This window comes from Macaca nemestrina, chromosome 1, assembly GCF_043159975.1.
Source record: "Macaca nemestrina isolate mMacNem1 chromosome 1, mMacNem.hap1, whole genome shotgun sequence".
Taxonomy (NCBI): Eukaryota; Metazoa; Chordata; class Mammalia; order Primates; family Cercopithecidae; genus Macaca; species Macaca nemestrina.
The window spans coordinates 72,766,264-72,791,842 of record NC_092125.1 but is presented as its reverse complement, the minus strand read 5'-3'; the positions used below and the strand labels follow the sequence as shown (position 1 = coordinate 72,791,842).

The 25,579-nt window shown below is 38.7% G+C and overlaps 1 protein-coding gene across 3 annotated transcripts in view; it reads right to left on the bottom strand.

Moving 5' to 3' along the window:
* LOC105493743 (centromere protein F) overlaps positions 1-25,579 on the bottom strand; it is a 75,642-nt gene that overhangs the window by 36,414 nt on the left and 13,649 nt on the right. For all 3 annotated transcript variants that reach the window (XM_071080619.1, XM_071080614.1, XM_071080611.1), the window contains 7 exons: positions 24,682-24,973; positions 23,373-23,575; positions 15,051-15,176; positions 13,558-13,686; positions 11,607-11,729; positions 6,193-6,328; positions 1,018-4,418 (listed from right to left, as the gene is read on the bottom strand). In XM_071080619.1, coding sequence (XP_070936720.1) covers positions 1,018-4,418; positions 6,193-6,328; positions 11,607-11,729; positions 13,558-13,686; positions 15,051-15,176; positions 23,373-23,575; positions 24,682-24,973 — 4,410 coding nt within the window. The remainder of the gene's footprint in view (positions 1-1,017; positions 4,419-6,192; positions 6,329-11,606; positions 11,730-13,557; positions 13,687-15,050; positions 15,177-23,372; positions 23,576-24,681; positions 24,974-25,579) is intronic.

The window sequence follows — 25,579 nt, the reverse complement described above, 5'->3', positions numbered from 1 at the left end:
TGGGGTTAGGCATTTATCTTGAAGACAAACCGTTCAGCTCAATTATAATTTGTAATGTATTTAAATTTCATATTTTCTTCCTTGCTAAGAATATTCAGGTAGCCTAAATATGAAATCTCTTTGTAATTATTAAGTAAGAGGCTAACAAAATGCTGTTTCCACCTTCAGTATTTATGATATTCTTTAATAAGGCAGTAAAGTTTCATAATCAGATTCCTAGTCCAAGGACTTAATCCCCAGTCCAGCACTTACTATATATTATTGGATAAATTACATATTTGAGCCTCACTTTCCTCTCACCTGTAAACTGGGGATCTGCCGTTGTGCCTACTCCTGCCATCACCTCACCATGACCTGCCTTCTCTACCTCACAGAGATAGACAGAGGGAATCAAGTGACATGCATACACTACATAGCATTACTAATTCAGCTAGCAGGCTAGAAAGGACAAAGTTACAAGCAATTAAACAAATACGTATTCAATTTTTTAAAAGTCCTTTTAAATGACTTACACCAAATCATATTTTTGTACTATAGTAAATTGTTAGAGAGAAAACTGTTTAGTAATACATAAACAATCTCCTGTATTTAGTTCCATGACGATAATGCTGTAACATCAAAAATATTCTGAAAAGTGCTAGAGATTAAAAATTTACATCATATTACCATTCGCAAGTTCTTAATTAAGTATACTTTATTAATGCACAAAGGGTGGAAACACACATTCTAAAGACTTTCTGACTCCATAATTTTCTCCAGACTTTAAAAACATCTTTAGTAATATTCTGTATAACGCTAGGTAAATCTAATCACTATAGAGATTTATTCCTCAAATAAAGTTTACTCATTTTCCTCAAGTTCTGGTTTATTTTGAAAACATTTTGGTGTATTTTATTTCCTTAAGCCCTAAAAATATTTGAACTTAACGTTTAATGTACATTTCAATTAGACAAACACTTACGGAGTGTCTACTAGTCATGTAAACCAAGAAACGGCATTTAAATCCCAGGTACTTACATCTTCTGTGTCGATGCCAAGCAAAGACCGAGAACTTAAGTCCAGACCTTGTAGCTGTAGTCGTGCTACTTCCAGCTCAAGTGACAGTTGTTCCGTCTGTTTCTTTTCTGCCGCCAACTTGGACTCCATCTCCAGAGTCACGCTTGTCAGCTTCTGTTGCCACTGTTCATTTTCTGACAAATACTGCTTCCTAAGGCAGTCAAGCTCTTGCCTTTCAGAACTTAATAACTGTTGGAGCTCTTGAATTTCCTTATTTTTCATAATCCCTTGACTTTCCATTTTCTCTTCTAGCTTCTCGAGGGACTGCCGGTATGCCTCACAGAGGGACTCAAGCTCTTCCACACCCTTCGCTGGGGCTGAAGGCATTTCTTTCTTGGTCAGATTCTCTTCCAGCAGACTGCTGCAGAATACTTCATCTACACTGCACTGGTTTGCTGAAACAGTCCCTTCTAAATTATTCAAAAGAGACATTTCTCCTGTCTGTTCTAAAAGAGCTTTGTAAAAGGAGGAATCTCCCAAACTGCTAAGACTAGGGCTGTCAGGCACACAAGATGACAGGGATGGAACGAGCCCCTCCTCCAAGCCCGGCTGCATCTCCTTCACCAGGTCACCTTGAAAGTTTCTCAGATTCGTTGACAAGACCAAATTTTCGGCCTTTAATGAGTCAATATAGGTCTGTAGCTCTGACATTTTAGAGCTCATTTGACAGTGCTGATCATGTAAAATTTTGTGTTCACTTTGTAAAGATGAGAATTTCTCTTGCAATTCGGCAAAGTGCATTTGAACTTCTTTGTTTGACAATGTCAAGTGCTCGTAGGAATTGCTCTCATCCAATGGAGCCAAACACATGGGGTGTTGTTCATTTGCTTGTTCACCAAGTTCACCTCCTGGTATGTCTTCCACTAACTCACCATGGAGAAGACCACTGTCATCATTTAATATTTTCACTTCATTTACTAGTTTCCCTACCTCTTCTGCCATTTTCCTGGTTGCTGTGATACATTCTGACCTTGAATCATTCAGCTCAGTTACTAGTTCGCACTTCTCAGCCTGCAGTATTTCACATATTTTCTCTAGCTCATTCAGCTTGTTCATTGCTGTTTGCAGAGAGCACTCAAGGTGTGCATTGTCGTTTTGACTTGTTGACAACCCATGAAGCACTGAGATATACCTTTCTTCTGCATCTACTTCACAGTCTTTAAGGCCACTAATTTCTTGTGACTGCATGTCTTGCAAATTTCTGGTTTCAAGATCTCCTCTAATTATCTGTAATTCATGCTGCAGGCACTCCTTCTCCTTCTCACTTTCCTGAAGTTTTAATTCCATATTTCTTAGCATAGCTTCTAATTGCACCAACTGCACATTATAACTATCTAGAGAAATTTCTTTAACTTCAAGATCCATCTGAGGTTTAAAATTACATTGATTTCTCTCACTCTCTCTTTCTTTCACACAGTTCCTAATTGGTTCCGATTCTAGATTTTGACATTCATGTTTAGTCTTCATTACCTTCATCAGCTGTTCATTCTCTTGTAATAAGTCATTAACTTCCTTTTGCATCTTGTTTTGTTCTTCCTTTAAAGTCATGATTTCTTGCTTTAAACCATCAGTCTCGCTCTTAGAATTGTTTCGGGTATCTGTCATCTCAGATCTCAGATCTTGCTGCACTGTCTCCAACTCTAGCATCAGATTCTGATTTCTTTCTTCAGCAAATGCTAATTTTGTTAAGAATTCTTGGTGTTCTTTTGCAAATGCTTCCTTTAGCTGTTCCAACTCATTTTTTCTATTTTCACAAAGACTAGTGCATTCATTTAGCAAGCATTCTAATTTAGAGTTCTTTTCTTGTGCTGCTTTGTATTTTTGACTAAGATCTTCATATGCATTTCCGGTTTCTTCACATCTTTGTAGTAAAATAAGGTTTTCTTGCTTGTACTGATCAGATAACTCTGAAATGCTTTTCTCTCTTTCATCTATATAGTTTGCAAAACTCTCACTTTTCTGGATTAAGTTCATCTTCTCTTGATTTAAGGATGCATTAATTTCCTTGAGAGTCTCATTCTCTTGGGTCAGCTCTTCAATTTCTCTTTTATTTAAAGAAATGATGGAACTCATTTCTTTCTTCTCCAAGCTTAGGGTTTCAGATAAAAGTTGTAGCTCCTTTAGAGAGTCTTCAAGTAGATGGTTGCTCTGTTTTAATTCCTGAATCTCTGCCTGCTCAGTTGCTAACTTATCATTTAAAAGTTGCAACTCTTTTTCCTTGTTCTCAAGGGCACTTAAAGTTTCAGCAACAACATTCTGGTGAGCAGAAGTGTCTTCCTGTAACTTACTAATGCGCTGACTTGTTTCAGCCACAAAACTTTGATGCATCTGTTCTGCTCTCATAAGATTTTCTTCTATTTCTCCTTTGATCTGCACTAACTCTTCACACTGCTTTTGCAGGTCTGAGTTCATCTGTTTTTGAGATTCTAATGAAAATTCAAGTGAATCAACTCTATTTTGTAGGATGGCAGAATTTTTTGGACTTTGGTCTGCTTCTAAATGACATTCACTCCTCTCTGAAAGCATGCTTCCTTGTTCTTCAATTATATTTGCAAAGGAATTATGCATGGCAGGCTGCTCATCAAAAGCCAAAAGACTTCTCTGATGATCTTCATTTGTCACCAGAGAAGCATCTTTAGATTTTAGCAGATCCCTGAGGCTCTCATATTCAGCATGCAAGTCTTGGTAACACCGGTCTTTGTCCATTATTTCATTTGACAGTAACTGAAGCTTGTGTTCTAGATCTTCAACTTGCCCAGTAAGCTGAGAAGTCTTCAAACACATATTTTCTATTTCCTTCTGATGTTTCTGATCTGAGAACTCCGCTTTCTGCTGTAGCTCTACATAAGCTAGTTTCTGGGTCTCTACCTCCACAGACTTGCTGTCTATCACGTTGTGAAGGTTTCTGATCTCGACACTTAGGTTTTCTCTGTCCATCTCCAGCGTTCTTACTCTCTCGTTGTATTCATGACTTTTTATTTGTTGTGTCTTGAGACAAGTTTCCAAGTGATTAATTTTACTCTGCAAGTTTTCCTTTTCTGATTCCATCTGAGTTAAAAGTTTTTCGTTTTCACTTTTCCAACAAGAAAACAGAGTTTTCTCTTCTTTCAATTCTTCATATTCTTTCTTTTTTAACTCCAAAGCACTCAGCAAAGCTTTGGACTCTTTCTCTGTCTTGCTTAACTTATCATTCAGTTGTTCAATGTGATGTTCTCTTTTCTTCAAAAGGTCTTGAGAACAATCTCGCTGCTTTTCCAGCTCAGCCACAGCAAGCTTCAGTTTCTCTAAAGTCAGGGAGTTTTCTTGCTGATTTATTTTTTCTTGAAGATCTCTTAACATGGTTTCCTGAGAGGTATTCTTCACTATTTAAAAATAAATAAAAGATGTCAACGTTTGTAATAAATATTTATTCTACAGAAATGCTAACCCCTCCCCCCACGCCCCCACGCCCCCACCCCCCAAAAAATCCAAACAAACAATTACTCAAGCCCTGGAAAACTGGCATTATTGCCTGGGTACTTTCTAGAAAGTGGACCACTTGGTAATTATCTTATAAAAAAAAAATGAGAAAAATGGTCATCTTAAGGAGAGTAACACATTTGTTCATCTTCTTTCTAACAGCTTAAGGAAGTGTTATTGAATAAAATACCAAGGGATGATTTTCCTAAGCACTGTTTCTTTTCTTTGTATGTGTTTATATATGTGGGTATTTTTACCATCTTTTCAAATATTTATTCCAAGAGAGAAAACTGGGACAAGAACAGCACTGAAATGGGAACATCCCACTTTATTGTAGAGTAATTCTGATGTCTCAGAAAAGTAAATTAAGTACTCCACCATTTTAGCCAAAACATCCATAGGATTAGACTTAAGTAGAAAAGAGTAAATGATGCCATATATCAGTAATTCTCAAGGCCTATATGTGAATATTCTTAAGGAACATTATCACTCCCATCCCAACCCCTCATAGTAAGGGTGGCAGTGATTATGAATGTCACAGTCATCTGGAAGTTTCTTCGAACTCCGTTACCACTCCATTTTCTGCCCAATGACTCATCTATACATACTGGCCCCTCCTGGTTGGGAATAACCACGATGTTTTCATTAAATAGTGATGAGAAGGCTTCATGTTGCTCAAGTATGTTGGGGGAGATTGAAAGCTGAGAACCTCCACAGTAGATGATAAAGGTTAACATGTATTACAATCTCAGACATCACATCAAGTGGAAAGCAGTAAGTACTTCTAATCTGCCAATCTCAATCTACCTACTGACAGTTGAGGGCTTGGGTAGACAGCACCATAAGGGCTGCAACCCACTTTGCTGTCAGCATCTCAAACAATCACCTGAGTGATCAACATTGAAAAATGCCCCAACTGTTCCTTTTCTTACAGTTTCCCTTCAAGAAAGCCGAAGACTGACATTTCTACCTGCTGCTGTGGAAAAACTGAAAGCTGTCTTGGGGAGATTGGGGTTTTAAAAAGAAACAGAGAAGTGTGACACACATTCCACAGGACAGAGTTCAAAGAAATCCTAGACATGCAAACACCCCAGGTGAGAAAATAAGGGTATGGAGAAGACATCCAGCACAAACATACAAATATGAAACCAAGAGTAGATTCATTTGATGTGTAGAGCAGAATTCTTTGGCTTTAAAATAAGAAAATAAAATCATTTAGTCCACTAAGTCATCAAAAAACAATGGTCATTAGGAGTTTGGAAAACATCATTTAATATAGGGTTTTTCCATTATAACGGAAATGTTAATGAGTCAGGAGATGAGCTGTCTGGATATAACTAACAAGCACACTTGAGACACAGAGAATAGTACTCGGGGGTGAGAAACAACACTGAAAATTTAGCTTTGTGTGGAAAATATTTACCCTTCTGGTTTCAAAGTGCTGAGCATCAGGCATTTGGGACTCAATATGTTCCAATTTTAAAAAGTCCCACTCTCACTCTGGAAACTAAAAAATGGAAGAGAGAAAACTCTTCCACATCAACTGCACACATCTTTTTAAGGGAATATATGGGAAAAAAAACCCCAAAGAGTTTCTCTAATATGTTAATGCCATCCATCCTCTCTCGTGGGAATAATAGCTTAGAAAGTGAACTCTAAAACACTAAGTTTACTTACCTTTCATTTCTTCTGCAAAATTCTGGCTCTGATTTAAATACTGTTTGACGTTCTTGAGTTCTGCCTCCAGGTGGCAGACTTCTCTGGCCTTTTGCTCAGACTGACTCTTAAGGAGGTTGTTTTCCTTCTTCATTTCCTAAAACACACATTTAATTGGTTATAACCGAAATGAATGCTCAAGTAAGTTATGACTTCTGCCTTAATAAAGGTCTCTAGCAGAACTGTTTGTGTATCTCACTAGGGAAAGAATCACATTTTCCCCGTTTGAGTACCTAATGAAGTCAGACATTCCTACTTAAATAATGTTATGAAAAGAAGACAACAGCGTCAAACCCAAATCTGAAGATAATTATTTATTTCAAGAAGTTTCATTGAACTTTCTCATTGTTCACATGCCCATTAAAGAGTCAGCTCAAAAGGAAAATCCTATCTATAAGATCCTCAAGACAAAACCTCCAAGTTCCTATCACACCTGAATGGCCAAATATACCTTTGCAAACATTTAACTTGTTAATAAACCAAAAAAAAAAAAAAAAAAAATCAAAGCACAAATGTTTACTTTTCATTGCAAAACCAACTTAAGGTTTGCTGTTACAGGAATGATTTTGTGGGAAAAATTACCTTCAATAAATGCTTACCAAGAAAACCGACAATGTTCAAGATGCTGGAATGTGCATCATGAAAAATGCAAATATAAATAAGACAGAGTCTCTGCCCGTGGGGCAGACATCCTCCAGTGGGGGAAGATGTGATACTAATCATTTAATACACAATAGGATGCGCTAAATACTAAAGAGACATTGAGTGTGCTGTGGAAAATCAGAGGGCTGGAACACAGAGGAAGAATTAATTCTAGCTTCTGATCTTTCACGGCGAAAACAGGCTCTTTGGGCACCTGATTGAAGAGATAGCCATGCAACAACATGCAATGAAGTAGTATAGGTACATGTGTAGTTCCATTCTACTATCTAGGGAGGCCTACATGTTCTGAATCTTAAAAGCAAGCAATGTTTACATGCCAAAGAAAAATTCTATTGCTTATTAACCACATAATACTTACACAACAAACAAGTATCTCAGCCTATACTGTATGCCATCCTTTGGACCACAGGGAATTGGCATACATCATTACAAACTGAGAGAACCAAGCACTTCACAGCCTTAAGGGGGGAAAAAATCACATAAAGCTAACTTTTTTCTAAACTGCATTTCAAAACTACCAAAATTACCCCTTTATGAAGTAGAGGAAAAATTCTGAATCTTAAAGAAACAATTAAGACCCATCTTCCAAAACCCTACTGCACTGTTAGAAAACAGATGGCCGTGGCAATACTGTGTTGGAAGGCTGCCTTCAATTATCAGTCTGGTTACTACCAGCAGATGGGTACCGATGTAGCAAAGCCAAATTCAAGAAGAGGGAGAATCTGGCTAGTAGAAAGTACTTGAAAACTTGCTGGCAGCTGCTCTGTTCATGTATACGCGTTCATTTCATCATTAAAATAAGACAGAACCTGTTGTAGTTATTATACTCCCATCTACTGTGTCCTGATCCTGCTTCCATGCCGCTAAACTGACATTCTATCAAATTAAGATATCAATCAGAACTAAAGGGCAGCTCCAACCGAGCTCAAGATTGATAGGTTAACATTCACACTAGTCAGTGTTAAATTTTGCAAAGCATGATCATTAAGGTGCAACAATGTTATTGATTTAAATTAGCATCATTAAACTATGGAACCCATAATGACTGGTTTGTTCTTCAGACTCAGAATAATCACCCCTCAAATGAGATCACAGATGTGAAAGGACAAACACCTTAAAGCACTTCGACAGGGGCAATGTAGCATTATTAGTAGTATTTCTTCCCAAAATTTAACAGTAGCCAGATTTCTGTAATCAATGCTAAGATCAGCTGAATGAGGTCAACATAGAAGAGGAACTAGAATGTAACTACCTGGGTTGACTTAGCATTTTTACTTTGCAAATGAAAAAATATTTTCTTACTCTAAAAAAAAAAAAATTAATCAAATCAAATGACACCTGCATCTGGAGGCTTGACAAGAGAGCTGGAAAGACACTGTGCAAAACAGGGTGCATCCCAATAGGAAGGAAGGAAAAAAGAAGAGAGAGAGGGCACCAGGGAAACAGGGGGAATTTTATGTTTATGTGTTTGTTGGTCTCGATCCATGTCTGTCCATAACTGGAGACATTTAAATGAATAGTAAGCTCAATGGAAAGATTAACATGACTTTCTCTATTCTGGCATTAGCTCCGTAAATATTTGTTTCTAACAAAGAAATGTTCAGCCAATCCTGGGACCCAGCAGGCTTATAATGCTATGGCTATGACCAACCCAAGAATTTTAAAAGGCCAGAATTTAGAAAATGAACATCTGAAAATGGATGTGCAAGCTGCCATCCATCAGCAATGAGTTTTCCACGGGGCTACAGCCACTTAAGACTTGATTGGGTATCTCATTATCAACAATGAGTTAAGCATACAAAGATACATTTTCCTAGGCATCTCTTGCATCCTCACATGATTTGCAAAATTGGGTACTATGCTGGAAAAACACAACAAAAATCCCTATAACCACAAGCCAGCATTAGAGCTTAGCAAGCAATTCCACCCAGATCAACTTCGCTTTAGCGGCAGCAAGGGAGGCATCATTTCCTAGGGCCAGACAAAACAAATTTCAGCTACTGTGTGGCATTTCATGATCCCATCCACGAATATAGCTTAATATGTCCCCTGCTGGGTGAGGCCTATATACTTGGATAAGGGATGGATGCAAAGAATGTGTTTTTTCCCTTTCCTCCCCATCTCTCTTGCTTGCCAGAGCCAGCTCCTTAGAGGACGTAGTGTAATACAGATCCCTATGCTTGGAAAGGTCCCTAGGCAAGTGTTCCCTCATCTTGACTGTCAAACGATGGTATTTTATTGCCTAACCCCAATGCTATGGGCTGGCACTGGATACTGGATGAGCAGCTTATCTAAACCCTCCATTCACTTTGATGCTAAATGTTAACTTTACCCTTGATTGGGCCATTAAATCACATTTCCAGTACTGATAATTTCTCATTGTGAGCAGCATGTTTACTAAACATGGACAAGCAAAATTTCAGTACAACTGTCACATTATTTCGGCATCCAAAACCTGTAAGCGTCCTAAATTTGTTAGTGCTTACTTATAATTAGACACAGAAAGATACCCAGAGTGACACAATAATAGAACAGGCAAAATTTTAATATGAGAAAAATCAAGTGCACTGTCCCCTGATCACACTTTCTGTGCCTGTAGGTGACAGCAAACAATGCTAATGTCAAAAGTTCATGGCAGTGGTGAAGACCAAAGCAATGAGCAGGTGGTGGACTGCAATAACTGACCGAGCACTTATGTGCCGGGCACTGGGCTAAGCACTTTACATACAACATTTAAGTTAACCAAGAATACAGCCTTGAAAAGGGAGAAGAATGATTTGTCCCTATGTGCAGATGAGGAAAGTCAGACTGAGAAAGGGTAAGCCATTGTCTCAAGGTCACATCGCGGTAGGTGGCAGAGAAGCAATGCAATTTCAGATCTCGCTCACTCTAAAGCCACAACCATTTTCCCTCTAAGTTACACCACCACTCTAACTGGGTTCATCACTTATCTGGTCCCAATCCCAATGCAAAACACAAGAGCCAGCCAAACTCTTTAAAATCTTGCTATCACCCTCAAAAGATGACACAGACATAAACATAACCATAAATGAAGACAAATACTAACTTCATCCCCAGGCCCTGTGCTAGGCACTTTCACATCGATGCCCTCATTTGACACAGACATCAATGAAATGCCAATGAAACGTGATGCATGCACCTCGGTACAGGCTAGGGTTAACTGAGGACAGCGCTACAGCTCATGGACCAGACCTTGTGGGGATGAACGAGTCTTCAGAAACACCTGCAAGACAATGTCCAGCCCACTACTGCGACTTGGCCAAGCAAGCAGTTTTAAAAGTGTTTGGACTCTCTTAACCAGATGATTGCTTTTACAAAATGTTTCCACCAGGCAGCCAGTGGAGTCGCGGGAGAGTTCCTGGCTGAAAGGGAAGCTCACAGAGGGAAGAGTTCGATGCCAGTCTGCCTGTGGAAATGTTAGCAGAAGCATCTGTTGGTTGGTCCCCACTGGCCAAAAGGCAAACATTTGTTTTGCTGAAACAAACACTTCCATTTGAAAACGTTTGCTGATGAAACCATCATCTGATTTGAAGTTTTCTTCCACTTTGGTGGCTGGAGCTGTGGCCCCCTGTCTCCAGCAGTATTGCCCCTTTGGGGTTAGCTGATTTAACAATCGCCTGTCTGCTACCGACAGATGTTCTGATTTTACCATCGTGATACACTCTGCAAAGCAGTGGGGATAAATACATTTAGACTTTCCTCAACTGAACAAATAACTGTTCTTTATAGAGAAAGTTTTTTTAATCTTTACAGCCTAAAAAGTGATCATAGAACATTTAAAGAATAAACAGAAAAACATTCTTTCCTGTGGGGTTTGATAGAGAAGAAATTTCTACAATTCTTTTGTTGTTCCTCTTCTTAAAATTACAATGTTGATTTACGGCTCTCTTCAAATTGTTTCAGTCTATTAACTGTCACTGAATGGTTCTTAATTAAGCCCTTTAAAATAAACTCCAGGCCACTAAATAAATTCAGAGAGAAGCCAAATTGAAGTATGTATGCATAAAATCCCATCAGGATATCCATGCCATTCCGGAACCCTCATCCACCACTTTGTGGACGAAACAAAGTCTCCAAAGACACCGTCAACCAGGGCGTGCACAGGCTGAACATTAAGGTCAGTGTTCACTTTTGAAGCCAGAGTCATATAATTGACAATTAGTTGATGTTTTTGTAAGAATTTTCAATCTAGAAACTCTTTATCTGTCACTACTTTTGTTTATTTAAATCTATGACTTTCCACGTGTTTTTAATATTGAAAGACACAAATGCCAACACTTAGAAAAGGGATTTAGATGATACATCCCATCCACAATTTTGTTTCTTTCCATTTAAAAAATCCTTTCCTTCCTTTCTTCCATCTTTCCACCTCCCAGGGGGTCTAAAACAATCTTTAAGGAAGGAGTACATATTCTTAACACAAGTCATGTTGTAGATGCATATTACTAGATATGCTATAACTGCTAGATTCATATTAGTAATTATATACAGAATAGAGAGTAGAAAAATAAGCAATCATAGTCTGTCATGGGTTATATACAGAACATTCTGTAATACTTACTTCTGGCAAATAGAAAAGAAAAAGGCACATAGTCACAATAAGCTACTGACAAATGGAATAGAAATTTTCTTTTCCCCTTTTACTTGGTCCTATAAATAAGTGGAGAAAACTCAGCATCTTCCTCCCTTACCTCCACGCTTCTCCTCAGCTCATCCTCCTTGATCTGACTCGCCTGGGATGCCTGTTCAGCTCTGCACAACTTCTGCTTAAATTCTTCCAAATTTTTTTCTAGCTGTTGCTTTACTGCTGTGACCTACAAAAAGAAAAAGAGGACAAGTTTCATTTTTATGTTCTTTACTTTTTCATTAATCATGTATTCTTAAACAATAAAACAGTCATGGAATATAAAAACGGATGCTATCTATTTTGGTTGAGATACAACATACGTCACAGCTACATATATCTTAAAATACCATAGTGTGAACCTGCAACGTCACTCAGCAGCAGCATAGAAGAGATGAAAGAGGCTGGGTGTGGCAAGGAGACCACAAAGGAAAAAGATTTAACCACAAAAAATAAAACAGCTAGGTGGTGATAAATAACCAAAAGGAAAAAAAGTTGCGATAAGAAACAGGATAAGAGAACACACTTTCAATATATATAACAGAATAAAAGATATTATATCTGTAATACAACATACAAAGCGCCCCTATGATTGAACAAAAGGGCAATGGGTAGAAACAGAAAACTATACAAAAAATACAAATGGCTACTGAAAGAGATAGCTTCGATGGTAATCAAGGAAGTGTGAATTTTAAAAATGATATGGCAATATTTTTCACTCCTCAATTGGCAAAAATTTTAAAAACCAAGACTATCTCCAATCAGCAAGGATGAGAGGAAACAGGCCCTCTTTTTTGTACCTGGTAGGAGAGTAACTGCTACAGCTTTTATGGTGGGCAATTTGGCAGTAACTATCAAACGTTAGGATGCTGGCCAGGCAGGGCGGCTCACGCCTGTAACCCCAGCACTTTGGGAGGTTGAAGTGGACAGATCACCTGAGGTTAGAAGTTTGAGACCAGCCTGGCCAACCTGCTGAAACCTCGTCTCTACTAAAAATACAAAAATTTTTAGGCATGGTGGCAGGCACCTGTAATCCCAGCCACTCGGGAGGCTGAGGCAGGAGAATCACTCAAACCCGGGAGGATGAGGTTGCAGTGAGCTGAGATCGCGCCACTGCACTCCAGCCTGGATGACAGAGGGAGATTCTGTCTCAAAAAAACAAACAAACGACAAAACAACCACACACAAATATTGGGATGCATATGTTCTTTAGGCTATCGATTTTGCATGCAGAAATCTGCCCTACAGAAACATCAGCACACATACACAAAGATACCTGCCCCGTGATATTACAAACAGTGCCACAGGGAACAAGAAAATGTTGATAATGTAAGTATCCATCAGTAGAGTCAGCAGTTTCAGGTGTAAGAGAAAAAGAAGAATAGAAGGTGACATGGAGGTTTTGTCCCATGACTGGGACATTTGGTCCCAGCAATGTGGAGAATGGAAGTGCAAGTTAGCTGGGTGAGGAAGACTAAGGGAAGAGCAGTTTTGGAAAAGAAATACCTAGAGTTCAATTCTTAGCATGTTGCTGTGAAGTGCCTTTAGACACGTGAGTGGACTGTCAAGCACACACCCACACATCTGAAGTCCAGAATAGACATCCAGGCTGGGCAGAGTCATCATCACATAGACGATATGTAAAGTCACAAAAATGGATGAGACCATTTTGGGAGTGAGTCTTAAATAAGTAAAGTGATTATAATTTTCAGTGCTTTAACTACTTGGGAGCATAAATTACTTGGCATAGCTCCCACCTGGTCACAGATCCAAGAACCAACAGAATATCAGAGACCTCCACAGACTTCTGGATCTGAAATCCTAACTCACCCCCACTGTTTCTCTAGATGAGGAAACCTGGAGCCAGAATGGTTCTGCACATTCTCCACTTTGATAGGGTAAGTGAAGGTGGAGCGCTTTTTCTTTGAAAGTATCATATGTCAGTTATGGTAGAGAAGTAACAGGTACAAGGAACAAGAGGGGAAGACTGAGGAGAGAGAGAGAGACACAGTTCCTACTTTATCCAGTTCAGCCTGCAGGACGTTGTGCATATTCTTGGCTTGCTGTAACTCCTGGGTGAGTCTGGCCTTCACCTGGATGCACTCTTGGTCCAGTGTTTGGAAAGAACGCTGTTGACGGGAGAGCTCCTGGAAAAAAAGGGCAGGTGCATCAGCCAGATGATGGTTTGCTAGGGAGACTCCAGGGTGAGGCATGAGCATCCTAATGGGCAACTGCACAGAGAGCACAGAAGACAGCAGGGAGCTGAGCCAACTGTCCGCTTAACAATGAATATTATCAGCCTCAGTGCTCCATGCTGGGCCCAAGCATCCAATCCAGGTCTCTGAGGGAAAGGGGAAGGACTCTATCAGTTGACCACATGGAAACTAGCCTGTTTCCACCTCATCTTCAGTCTTAAATTAATTACCTCTACTTTGAAGGATCAGGGGCAAGAGAGAACTGAGCTACAACAGTCAAAGCTCAACTAAGAAACCAAACATACTCAAAAACGGCGTTTAAAACATGAAAAACTGTATACCACTTTAAATGGGCTCAAATTTAGAAGGACAGGAAGTATATGCTACCTATTAACTTTAGTAACCACAGAAGGATACTAGCTAACATTTCCAGGCACTCTTATTTAAAATCTATAGACTCTTAATCCATATGGCACTTTCAGGCTAACTCACCTGAAAGAACCAAACTGGCAGATACTTACGGAAGGGCACCTTCCACCCTCACTCCTGCTAACCGCTTTCCCCACCTCATCAAATACCCTCCTAATTTATTTGCCAACCCACAGGTTTAAAAACAACTAGAGTTGCCCAGGCGCGGTGGCTCACGCCTGTAATCCCAACACTTTGGGAGGCTGAGGTGGGTGGATCACCTGAGGTCAGTAGTTTGAGATCAGCCTGGCCAACATGGTGAAACCCCGTCTCTACTAAAAATACAAAAATCAGCCAGGTGTGGTGGTACGTGCCTGTAATCCCAGCTCCTCAGGAGGCTAAGGCAGGAAAATTGCTGGAACCCGGGAGGCAGAGGTTGCAGGGAGCCAAGATTGTGCCGCTGCACTCCAGCCTGGGTAACAGAGCGAGACTCTATCTCACAAAAAAAAAAAAAAAACTGGAGTTACAAAGGAAACAGAGTGAAAGAAAAAAAAATTTTTTAACCTACTGGAAAATGTAATACAATTTCCTTCACAGCAGAGAAAATGTCCAAAAGAACAAATGTGACCCTTTCCTACTGAATATCAAATCTCAAACAAATCAGAAAACAGGATGAATTCTGAATACTAATTCCCTTCTCTAATCAAAAACTGAAAGATTAAAAAAAAAAAAGCACAAAATTGAAGATGTGAAGGAAAATAAGGTGACCTTTAGCTCACAAAGCATTTCCCCTCTAATAGAATTTCCCAAATCGTGATAACAACTCCCCCTTCCAAGTGATCAAACTATGAGAAGTTCATAAAAAGCCTTTCAGACAAACACCTCATGAATCCATTGGCCTTACTTACCTCTTGAAACTCCTTTTCTTTTTCCTTAATTTTCTGCTCCAGAGAACATCTGGCACTTTCCGCGTTTTGTCGCTGACAACTCAAATCTTCCGACAATTTTTTCAGTTTTTGTTCCAATGCAGTACACTAATAACGAATAAAAATGTTCAAGACAAAATAAATATGACTCAGGTAAACAAACAAATATTTTGTGCTTTAGAAAAACTGCTATAATCATTTTAGCAAACAATTTATGTTTAGGAACTATTAGCAAGGATGTAAAGCATTATCTCACTTAAATACTTCCTAATTTGTGCCATGAAAAAAAAGATCAGTATATGTCTAACGATTCATCTAACATTTTGTTGCAGGGAAATGAGAGGTTAAAAAGCAATGGTGTTAGCCCATGTAATTTAAAAGCTGTAAAATCATCAGAGGGTGCCCATTACCCTCATATGATAGTCTCTTTCAAGCATAATGGATTTTGTGGTAAATTTTAAATATTAAAACGTTTCTTTCCACAATGTTCCCACTATGCCACTTTAAATTTCAGGAGGTTCACAGGACTCCAGAGAGTATCGCTAAAAACCAGAGTATCATTAAAAACCAGAGGTTTTTAATCATGTTGCCATAAGCAACACAAAGAACATTCCATTGCCTTTTCACAAAGCCAGATATCCCTAAAATAATTTTTAAGACATGAATTACATGAAAATTTAGGATGCTCTTCTAAAATTAGATTGGAACAAAATGGTTTTAACTCTTCAAGTGTTGAAAGCCATTCTTCTCTACATTCCCCATGGGCTCGAATCCTTAAACTGCCCTACAAAACAACTCTATAAAGACCAGGGAATAAAAAGACAACTTCATCTTGGTGGGGTAGAATTCTCCACTACAAAAGAAACGTGCTCCAAGTTGGCAGATCTCTCTAGTAATGTAGATTCTCCGAAGTCTGATTTAAAATTATGAGAAATATTAGAAATGTAGCTAAGAATTCAGAGGAAAAGAAAACACTGTAATACTCAATCGCTACAAAGAATTCACTCAAAAATCCTGGTGACCAGTCAATCACCAACTATTAACTAACCAAAGAAGAAAGGGGCCAAGCTGGTCATTCCTGACTAAATGACTTTGCAAATATCAGAACTTTAAAAATACGAAACTGAAAAGGTTAAAATTTTGAGCCAGATGTTCAATGACACTCTTGTCATTATCTTTATTGCCCTTAAATTTTTTCAAAGGCCCAAAGAAAAGCATTACGGAGATTATTTATAATAAAAATAAACAAATATTGATTGAGAGCCCACTATACATGTCACGTACTGTTCTGGGCATTGGGGATACAAGAGCAAACAACTCAGACAAAAGTCACTGCTCAGGCCGGGCGTGGTAGCTCACGCTTGTTATCCCAGCACTGTGAGAGGCCAACGTGGACAGATCACTTGAGGTCAGGAGTTCGAGACCAGCCTAGGCAACAAGGTGAAACCCCGTCTCTACTAAAAATACAAAAATTAGCTGGGCATGGTGGTGCATGCCTGTAATCCCAGTTACTCGGGAAGCTGAGGCAGGAGAATTGCTTGAACCCCAGGAGGCGGCGGTTGTGGTGAGCCAAGATTGTGCCACTGAACTCCAGCCTGGGCAATTAGAGCGAAATTCGGTCTCAAAACAAACAAACAAAAAAGTCACTACTCAAATGACGGTTCAAAATTTTGATGGTTGACAAATCTCAGGGGGAAAAAAAAAAGAAAAACACCTTTGCACCACAGAGAACATGAATGAACCCGTGGCGCCCTCTACTGGCACTCCTTCAAACTGCAATACATTCCACTAAAGGGTCCTGGAATCAAGAATCCTTTTCTACTAAACATAGCAGGTTAAAAGAGTCTTTAGAAGGTACTTGTATTTTATTTAAAATTTTTTAAACAACATTCTATTATCAATGATACCTAATTCATATAAGAGTATCTGACCACTAGGTGTCATGAATGCTCCATAATACTCTAAAATAGTGCCCAGAGCTCAAGTCCTTGAAACAACGTAGCACATGGCCCTGGGCACTTACTCCGGACCTTTTTATCTGTAAACTGTGGGTGCTGAACTCCAGGTCTGCTGCCAGCTCAACACTCTGTTTCTCCATGCATTCAAGCCTTGTATCTCAAAATTTGCAAATACTTGGAAAAGGCACACTACAAACAGCATATGTTCACTTAAGAACACGATATTGACTTTTGTTACAGCAATTCCATTTTATTTAATAGGTAAGTCTAATGTTAGATCTGGAAACAGCATAAACATAGCATAATTTTATTTTATTTCAGTTACACATATGACAAGGTCATATTATCCTCAGGGACAAGACAGAAAAGAGCAAACTGCATTTTCAGTTAAGTGGATTTCTACCTCAATGGAAAAAAGGAATCCAAAAAGCACAGAACAAACAAGTATTAAGAACCTGGAGGGGCTGGACGCAGTGGCTCACACCTGTTATCCCAGCACTTTGGGAGGCCAAGTCGGGCGGATCACCTGAGGTCAGGAGTTCGAGACCAGCCTGGCCAGCATGGTGAAACCCCATCTCCACTAAAAATACAAAAAAATTAGCCAGGCGGGTGGCATGCACCTGTAATCCCAGCTACCCACGAGGCTGAGACAAGAGAATCGCTTGAACCCAGGAGGCCGAGGTTGCAGTGAGCCGAGATTGTGCCATTGCACTCCAACCTGGGCAACAAGAGCAAAACTCCATCTCAAAAAAAAAAAAAAAAGAATTTGGAGGTGGAGGGGTTGGGTGCAATGGCTCACACCTGTAATCCCGGCACTTTGGGAGGCTGAGGTGGGCAAATTGCTCGAGCCCAGGAATTCAATACCAACTTGGGCCACATGGTGAAGCCTATCTCTACTAAATATACAAAAATTAGCCAGGTGTGGTGGCAGGCACCTATAGCCCCAGCTACTAGGGAGGCTGAGGTGGAAGGAGCCCAGGAAACGGAGGTTGCAGTAAGCCAAGATCGCACCACTGGACTCCAGCCTGGATGACAGACTGAGACTCTGTCTCAAAAAAAAAAACAAGAACCTGGAGGGAAGACTCTAATAGAAAGCCAGAGCTGTATTCTCAGCACTATCCTAGTCAAAAATATTAATTCATGATTTGATGAGAAGAAACTTCATTATATGTGTCCCACAGAACAAGGATTTGGTGAACTTGTCACTCCAAAACCAAAGTAAAATGTAAAAGGAGAAATGTAATTCTTACACACAGGAAGGCCTAGCTTGGCTGAAACGCAACTGAAAATTAGCTTAATTAACTAGGAACTTGAAAATAAGCCATGATAATAACAGCTAATATTATTATAAGTTCACCATGTGCCAGGTACTATGCTAAAGCCTTTACAAAAATTATCTCAATCTTTACAACAACCCTATGACACAGGCATTATTAACATAATTTTATTGATTAGATAACTGGGGCTCAGAAGTTCATTAAATAACTCAAAAAGCAGTAAAACTGAGATGGGGCAGAGCCAGGTTCAAATCCAAGCCCTTGTAACTTGAAAGACCAAATGATTATTACATACTGAGACTGCATGAAGATATTAAATGTATGGATCAAAGCAGGTCATAGTTCCACTGAAGAGCCATTGTTCCTTTATATATCTAATCAATATTTTTCCAGAATTTCTCTGTATAAGGCACTGCACTAGGAGAATATAAAAAAATGAACCTGACTTTTACAAATGGAATAATCACACTTTTCGCTATTCCTCCTAACTAGTACAAATAAAAACCCTGGGCATTATAGTAAAACAAACAAAAGTTTGAAAGGTGGAGAGAAGAAGGAGACTGACTAAGGAGCTCAGGACCTGAAGAAAAACACTATGGCACTGGGAAAAAAGGACTGTCAACACAGAATCCTATACCCAACAGAATATCCTTCAGGAATGAAAAGAAAATGAAGACATTCTCAAAAAAAGGAAAACTAAGGATTTGTGGCCAACAGACTTACCCTAAAAGCATGGCTAAAGGAGGTTCCCTAAACAGAAAGGAAATAAAGGAAACTGGAAGGAAATCTAGGAGGGAAGGAAGAACAAGGTGAGCAATGATTTTATATATATACATACACACACACACACATACACACACACACACATATATACACATACACACACACAAATATAATAAGCTTTCCTTCTCTTCCTCAGCTTTTTAAAATATGTTTAAGAGTTGAAGCAAAATGTAGTTCTAAATGTATGTACAGAAAACATCTAAAACAATTAAACTATAAATGAGGGAGGGTAAAAGGATGAAAAGGGAGAAAACAGTCTGTAAAATTCACTAGAACTAGTGAAATGAAGTCACCAATACACTGTGATAAAATGTGTATAAATAATGTAGTATCTAGAACGATCACTATAGAAGCTCTAGAAAGATATATAAACAAATCAAAATGGATTTTTAAAAAATGTTCAAGCAACCCACAAAGGCAGGAAAAACCAGAAAACAAATGAAAAAGCAGAAAAAAAAAGGAAAACAAAAAATAAAATGGCAGACTTAGGTCATAATATATCAATAATTACATTAAGTGTAACTGGTCTAAATATACCCATTAAAGATAAACAGTGGAGGATGGACGTGGTGGCTCACACCTGTAATCCCAGCACTTTGAGAAGCTGAGGCAGGTGGATCACCTGAGGTCAGGAGTTCAAAACCAGCCTGGCCAACATGGTGAAACCCTGTCTCTACTAAAAATACAAAAATTAGCCAGGCGTAGTGGCAGACACCTGCAGTCCCAGCTACTCCTATTCAGGAGGCTGAGGCAGGAGAATAACTTGAACCCGGGAGGCAGAGATTGCAGTGAGCTGAGATCACACCACTGCACTCCAGCCTAGGTGACAGAGCCAGACCCCATCTCAAAAAAAAAGACAGATAGTGAAAGAGTATATTTAAAAACATGGCCCAATTATATGCTGTCTACATGAAAGTCACCTCAATATAACAAAATAGGTTGAAGTAAAGACGAAGAAATATATCATACTAACAATCAAAGGAAAGCTGGAGTGGCTATATTAATAACAGACAAAGTAGACTTCAGAATGAAGAAAATTACCATGAACACTAAATAGTGATAAAAGGGTCAATCCACCAAGATATAGCAATCCCAAATGTATATGCATCAACCGACAGAGCTGCAAAATATGTGAAGCAAAAACTGAAAGAAATCAAAGGAAAAGTAGACAAATCACAGTAATAGGTGGAGACTTGAACATCCCTCTCTCAACAATGAACTGAACAACTAAACAGAAAATCAGCAAGTATATTAACAAACTCAACAACATCATCAACCAACAAGTTCTTTTTTTTTTTTTTTTTTTTTTTGAGACGGAGTCTCGCTGTGTCTCCCAGGCTGAAGTGCAGTGGCGTGATCTCGGCTCACTGCAAGCTCCGCCTCCCGGGTTCACGCCATTCTCCCACCTCAGCCTCCCAAGTAGCTGAGACTACAGGCGCCCGCCACCACGCCCGGCTAGTTTTTTGTATTTTTAGTAGAGACGGGGTTTCACCATGTTAGCCAGGATAGTCTCGATCTCCTGACCTCGTGATCCACCCGCCTCGGCCTTCCAAAGTGCTGGGATTGCAGGCTTGAGCCACCGCGCCCGGCATCAACCAACAAGTTCTAATGACATTTTTTCTGAGCAATATAAACATAGAGCAAGCAGTAATCAATGAAATTGAAAAAAGAGAAAAAAAAAATCAATGAACCAATGGGCTGATTCTTTGGAAAGATCAATAAAGATCAACAAAACTGACAAATCTCTAGCAAGACTGACAAAGAAGATGGAGAGAAGACACAAATTACCAACATCAGAAATGAACAAGGAATATCACTACAAATATCAAAAGAATAAGATAATACAGAGAACAACTCTATATAAAGTTGACAACTTAGATGAAAATACAAACTACTCTAATTCCCCCAATATGAAATGGATAATTTTAATAGTTCTAATAGTTCTATAACTATTTTAAAACTTGAATTTGTAATTTTAAAACTCCCAAAAAAGAAATCTCCAGATTCAAATAATTTCATTAGAGAATTCTACTGAATATATAAAGAAAGAAAGAAAAAAACTTTCTACACAATCTCTTTCAGACAACTGAACAGGAAGGAACACTTTCTAATTTGTAAAACTAGGATACCCTGATACAAATATCAAAGAAAGATGGCAGGCAAAAAAAAGAAAGCCAACCAATATCTTTTATGAATATAGACACAAAACATCCTTAATAAGTTATTAGCAAAAAAAATTCAGAAATATATTTTTAAAATTATATACCATAACAAATTAGGGTTTATTCCAAAGATGCAAGGTTCATTCAAATGTGTGAAAATCAATCAGTGTAACCCACCACATTAACAAGTTATTATTTTGTATAACTGCATATGAATCTACAATTATCTTAAAATAAAAATTTTAAGTAAACAAATGAAAGAACCTGCCCCAAGAAAGCAAATAATAGAAATATGTCTACTACAATGGTTTTTACCTAAAGCCTCAGAAATATCTAAAGAGTTTATTAAAAGTCAATTCCTTAGCCCCACCCAAACATAGATCTAATCTAACAGAATTAAATTTTCAAGGTTCTCTGTGATTCTGGCAATTAGCCAAGTGTGGGAACCACAGGGCTAGAACACAGATAATAGTAATAAAAGAGTCATAAGAGGGATGCCAGGAGAAAATATCTTACTGCATTAAGAGACAAGGGAAGGAGCTCACAAGAGTGAGAAAGCTATAAAGAACCAGACCTGGAAAGAAGGACATTTCAAGCAGAAAGGCAAATAAAAGGAAAACATTGGGCCCAGAGAAAGGGTAGGTTCAGCAAACACCAAATCCTCATGGTTGGTCTTAGAAGACAATTCATTTTTCTCTACAATACTTATAATACCACATACCATACTCTCTATGTTATTTTATTTTTGTTATTTTCTGCCTCCCTCTATGAAGATGAAGCTTCACAAGGCAATGATTTTTGTCTATTTATCACTGTTCCAGCCCCAGGTCTGGAGATTTTTGTCTATTTATCACTGTTCCAGTCCCAGGTCTGGAACAGTACCTAACATATAGCAGGCATCAATATCAATACATGTTTGTGAAATGAGTCAGGAAATGAATGAGTAATAGAAAAAAAGAGAAGAAAAGACTGGCTAAAGAGGTAGGCTGGGACCAATGCAACAACAAGAACAACAACAAAACAATGGGCAAAATAACGGGCTAAGAAGCTTGGCCTCCATTGGAGTCTTAAGAAGATTCAATGGTGGGTGTACAGTCATCCCTCAGTATCCAAGAAGGACTCGTTCTAGGACTCCCTGCAGATACCAAAATCTGAGGATGCTCAAGTCCCTGATATAAAATGGTATAGTGTTTGCATATAACCTATGCACATCTTCCCATATACTTTAAATCATCTCTAAATTACTTATAATACCTAATACTATGTAAATGCTATGTAAATATTTGTGATAATGTATTTGCTTAGGAAATAATGACAAGAAAAAAAAAGTCTGTACATGATCAGTATGGACAAAGCCATTCTTTGAGAAAGAATCTCACCCTGTCACCCAGGCTGGAGTGCAGTGGCACAATCTCTGCTCACTGCAACCTTTGCCTCCCAGATTAACACGATTCTTATGCCTAAGCCTCCCGAGTAGCTGGGATTACAGGTGTGCACCACCACATCTGGCTAATGTTTGTATTTGTAGTAGAGACAAGGTTTTGTCATGTGGGCTAGGCTGGTCTTGAATTCCTAGCCTCAAGTGATCTGCATGCCTCAACCTCCCAAAGTGTGGGGATTCGGGTGTGAACCACGGTGCCTGGCCTTTTTTTTTTTTCCCCTAAAGACTTACGATCCAAGTTGGTTGAATCCATGAATGCACAACTCATGGATACAATAGACCAACTATATATACATGTAAGATCCCAAGAGCAGATTAAATCCTATCAAATGTCCTAAAACTCCTTTAAAGTGCCATTAATTTAAGTGCTTATTCTATGTGGCACGCATCATACAAGATGCTGTATATACATTTTCTTTATTCTCTATTACTCCCTGCAACATAAAAAGAGATCAGTGACTTGCCCAACATCACTCAGCTGGGAAAGTGCGGCACCAGGCTTGATCCCAGATCCACCCAACGCTAAAACAGCTTTCTAGTTCAACTGCATCAAGAGTGCCTAGTACATATTAACAAAGAACACTACTGACATTTATTTCACAAACTTATGTATAAAATACTCTTTCCAAACAATTGTATGAAAAGATGTAGATTTCTCCAGTAATTCACGAAAAGTCAAGTACCTTGGTTGACGCCTGGTCGTACTGTGCTGTTGTTCTCACTAGTTCATCCCTACATTTGTTCAAAACTTTCTCTTTTTCAATTAATTCCACTTTCGCTTTCTCCAGTTGGAGTTGGAGTTCTTGAAACTTATTCACTTGGCCTTTCATTTCTTTTTCTTGTCCTTGCAGACGTAGTTCCAACTCATTAATCTTGCTTCTTAGCTCTTAAACCACAAACAAAAATCACACTCTGATTTATATATATCTTGCCCAAAATGTTCATAGTTTATCATTTGTTTTATTCTTCTCTGAAATCTTTGATGAAACAAATATTTACACTAAACATAGAAGCTACTTTAATTGGATTTAATTTCAATAGTTTCTACTGTCATTTGCATTCAAATACTGTATAGAAAGCAGGAGAAACACATTTTCTTACATTTTAACAAAGAAACTTGGTGGGGGAAATGTTTTTCTAAAATCATGAATGCTATCTCGTTATTGAGACTGTGAAAAGTACATCACATATGACACCCTTTGTTAAAATTACCATTTGGTTTTACCACACAACAGCAAACTATATTTGTCTGGTGCCCATATCAATGCAAATCAGTGCTAGGCAGTGAAAAGTTCACCCTCCTATATTCTCTGGTAGTTTTACCTCCACTAAACATCAAGAGTGTGAACCTCCCATACTGCCAAAATTAACAATGATTTTTTTTCCACTTTTTTCCCACATACACACAACATTGGTTCCAAAGGCATTGGCTATGTGACAGCTCTCACCAGTGAACACTGACAGTGATTTTCAATATATCACAGCACTGGAAATTATCATCTTCTACAGAGTAGATTCCAAAACACCACCTGGTACCCTTGGCTGTCAGCTGCAGCGTGGCACAGCAGCCAAGGTTACAGGTTTGCTCCCATATGGACAACCTGGCAGAGCACAGCAAAGCTGTTCTGCAGACACACACACAACCTCTGGCCAAAGCTGGTCAGATCACAGGCTGGTTCTGTGGGTCACAAAAGGAGCCAGATGAGAAGCATGGGGAGTGTAAACTGTAACCAACCCACTGGCCCTGCTTCTGGAAAGGAAAGTCAAAGCCTCTCAACCTACTTTAGAGGCTTCCAGGCACCAGCTTTTCGATACAAATAAAAGTACATTCCAACACTATGATGCCTTTTATCATTATTGAAAAGACAGTATGTTGAACACCGACGTGCCTAACAAAACACCTAAGCACTTTACGGGATTAAAAATATCTGGAATCACCTGTGAAACTGCCTCAAGCAAAGTTAATTTAAACTTAACTTAGCTCAATGTTACCTTGATTCTGCACTTTTAATTGCTCCAAAAGATGAGGACTGCTAGAATTGTCAAAGAAACTGCTATTAGCATCTCTTTTCCCTATTTGCAAAGTTGATCGACTTGGAGTCACCTCTTGTTCCCCAGAAAAGTAAGATGCACAGAAATCTCTCCTAATTGGAGTTTTTTGAGAATTAGATGAAAGATGACTTGGCGTCTTCTCTTGCTGCCATGAGAACACAGATGATGAAGCCTGATGCCGGGCAATGTCGCGGTGATTCATGGTGGTTTGTGGAAGAGTCTGGCTTGCTTTCTGTAGAAATAGAATCTCTTTAGAGCCCTTTAAAGATCTTATATACTCAAGGCTATTTATTTTCAGATAGGATATAAAGCCATAATCCCAAGAAGTTAACAGTTGCACTGCACACCAAGAAAGAACATTCATCAAGTCAAGTAAACCATAAGTCTAATACCCAGTGATGGAATGTTCTAATGCTCGACTTCTTAGCATTGAAGGAATAAGCTACTACCATCTCATGCCCAACCTATTTAAAACAGGCTAAGTCTTGGTATTTATTCTGCATCCTTCTTAGAATCCATTAAACATATGTGAGTATTCACTTTCATTCTGAATTCCAAAACTGGCTTTTCTTTGCCTGTCCTTGGTTACCTCCCCTTATAGCTTTGCCCAAAAGAATCAAAGTTAAACAACAGACTAAAAAACTCTTTCAAAACTCTCATATTCCACCATATCACTATCCCAAAAAAAATCACGAGTGTTTAATATTATGTAATATACATTTGTGGATGATCTACTGCTTTGCATTGTTCTTTCTATGCTTCTCTCTGCCTCCATTCTGACAAATATCAAGACATGGAGGTAAATGCAGCATTAGATTTTTATAGTAAGCACTTTTTT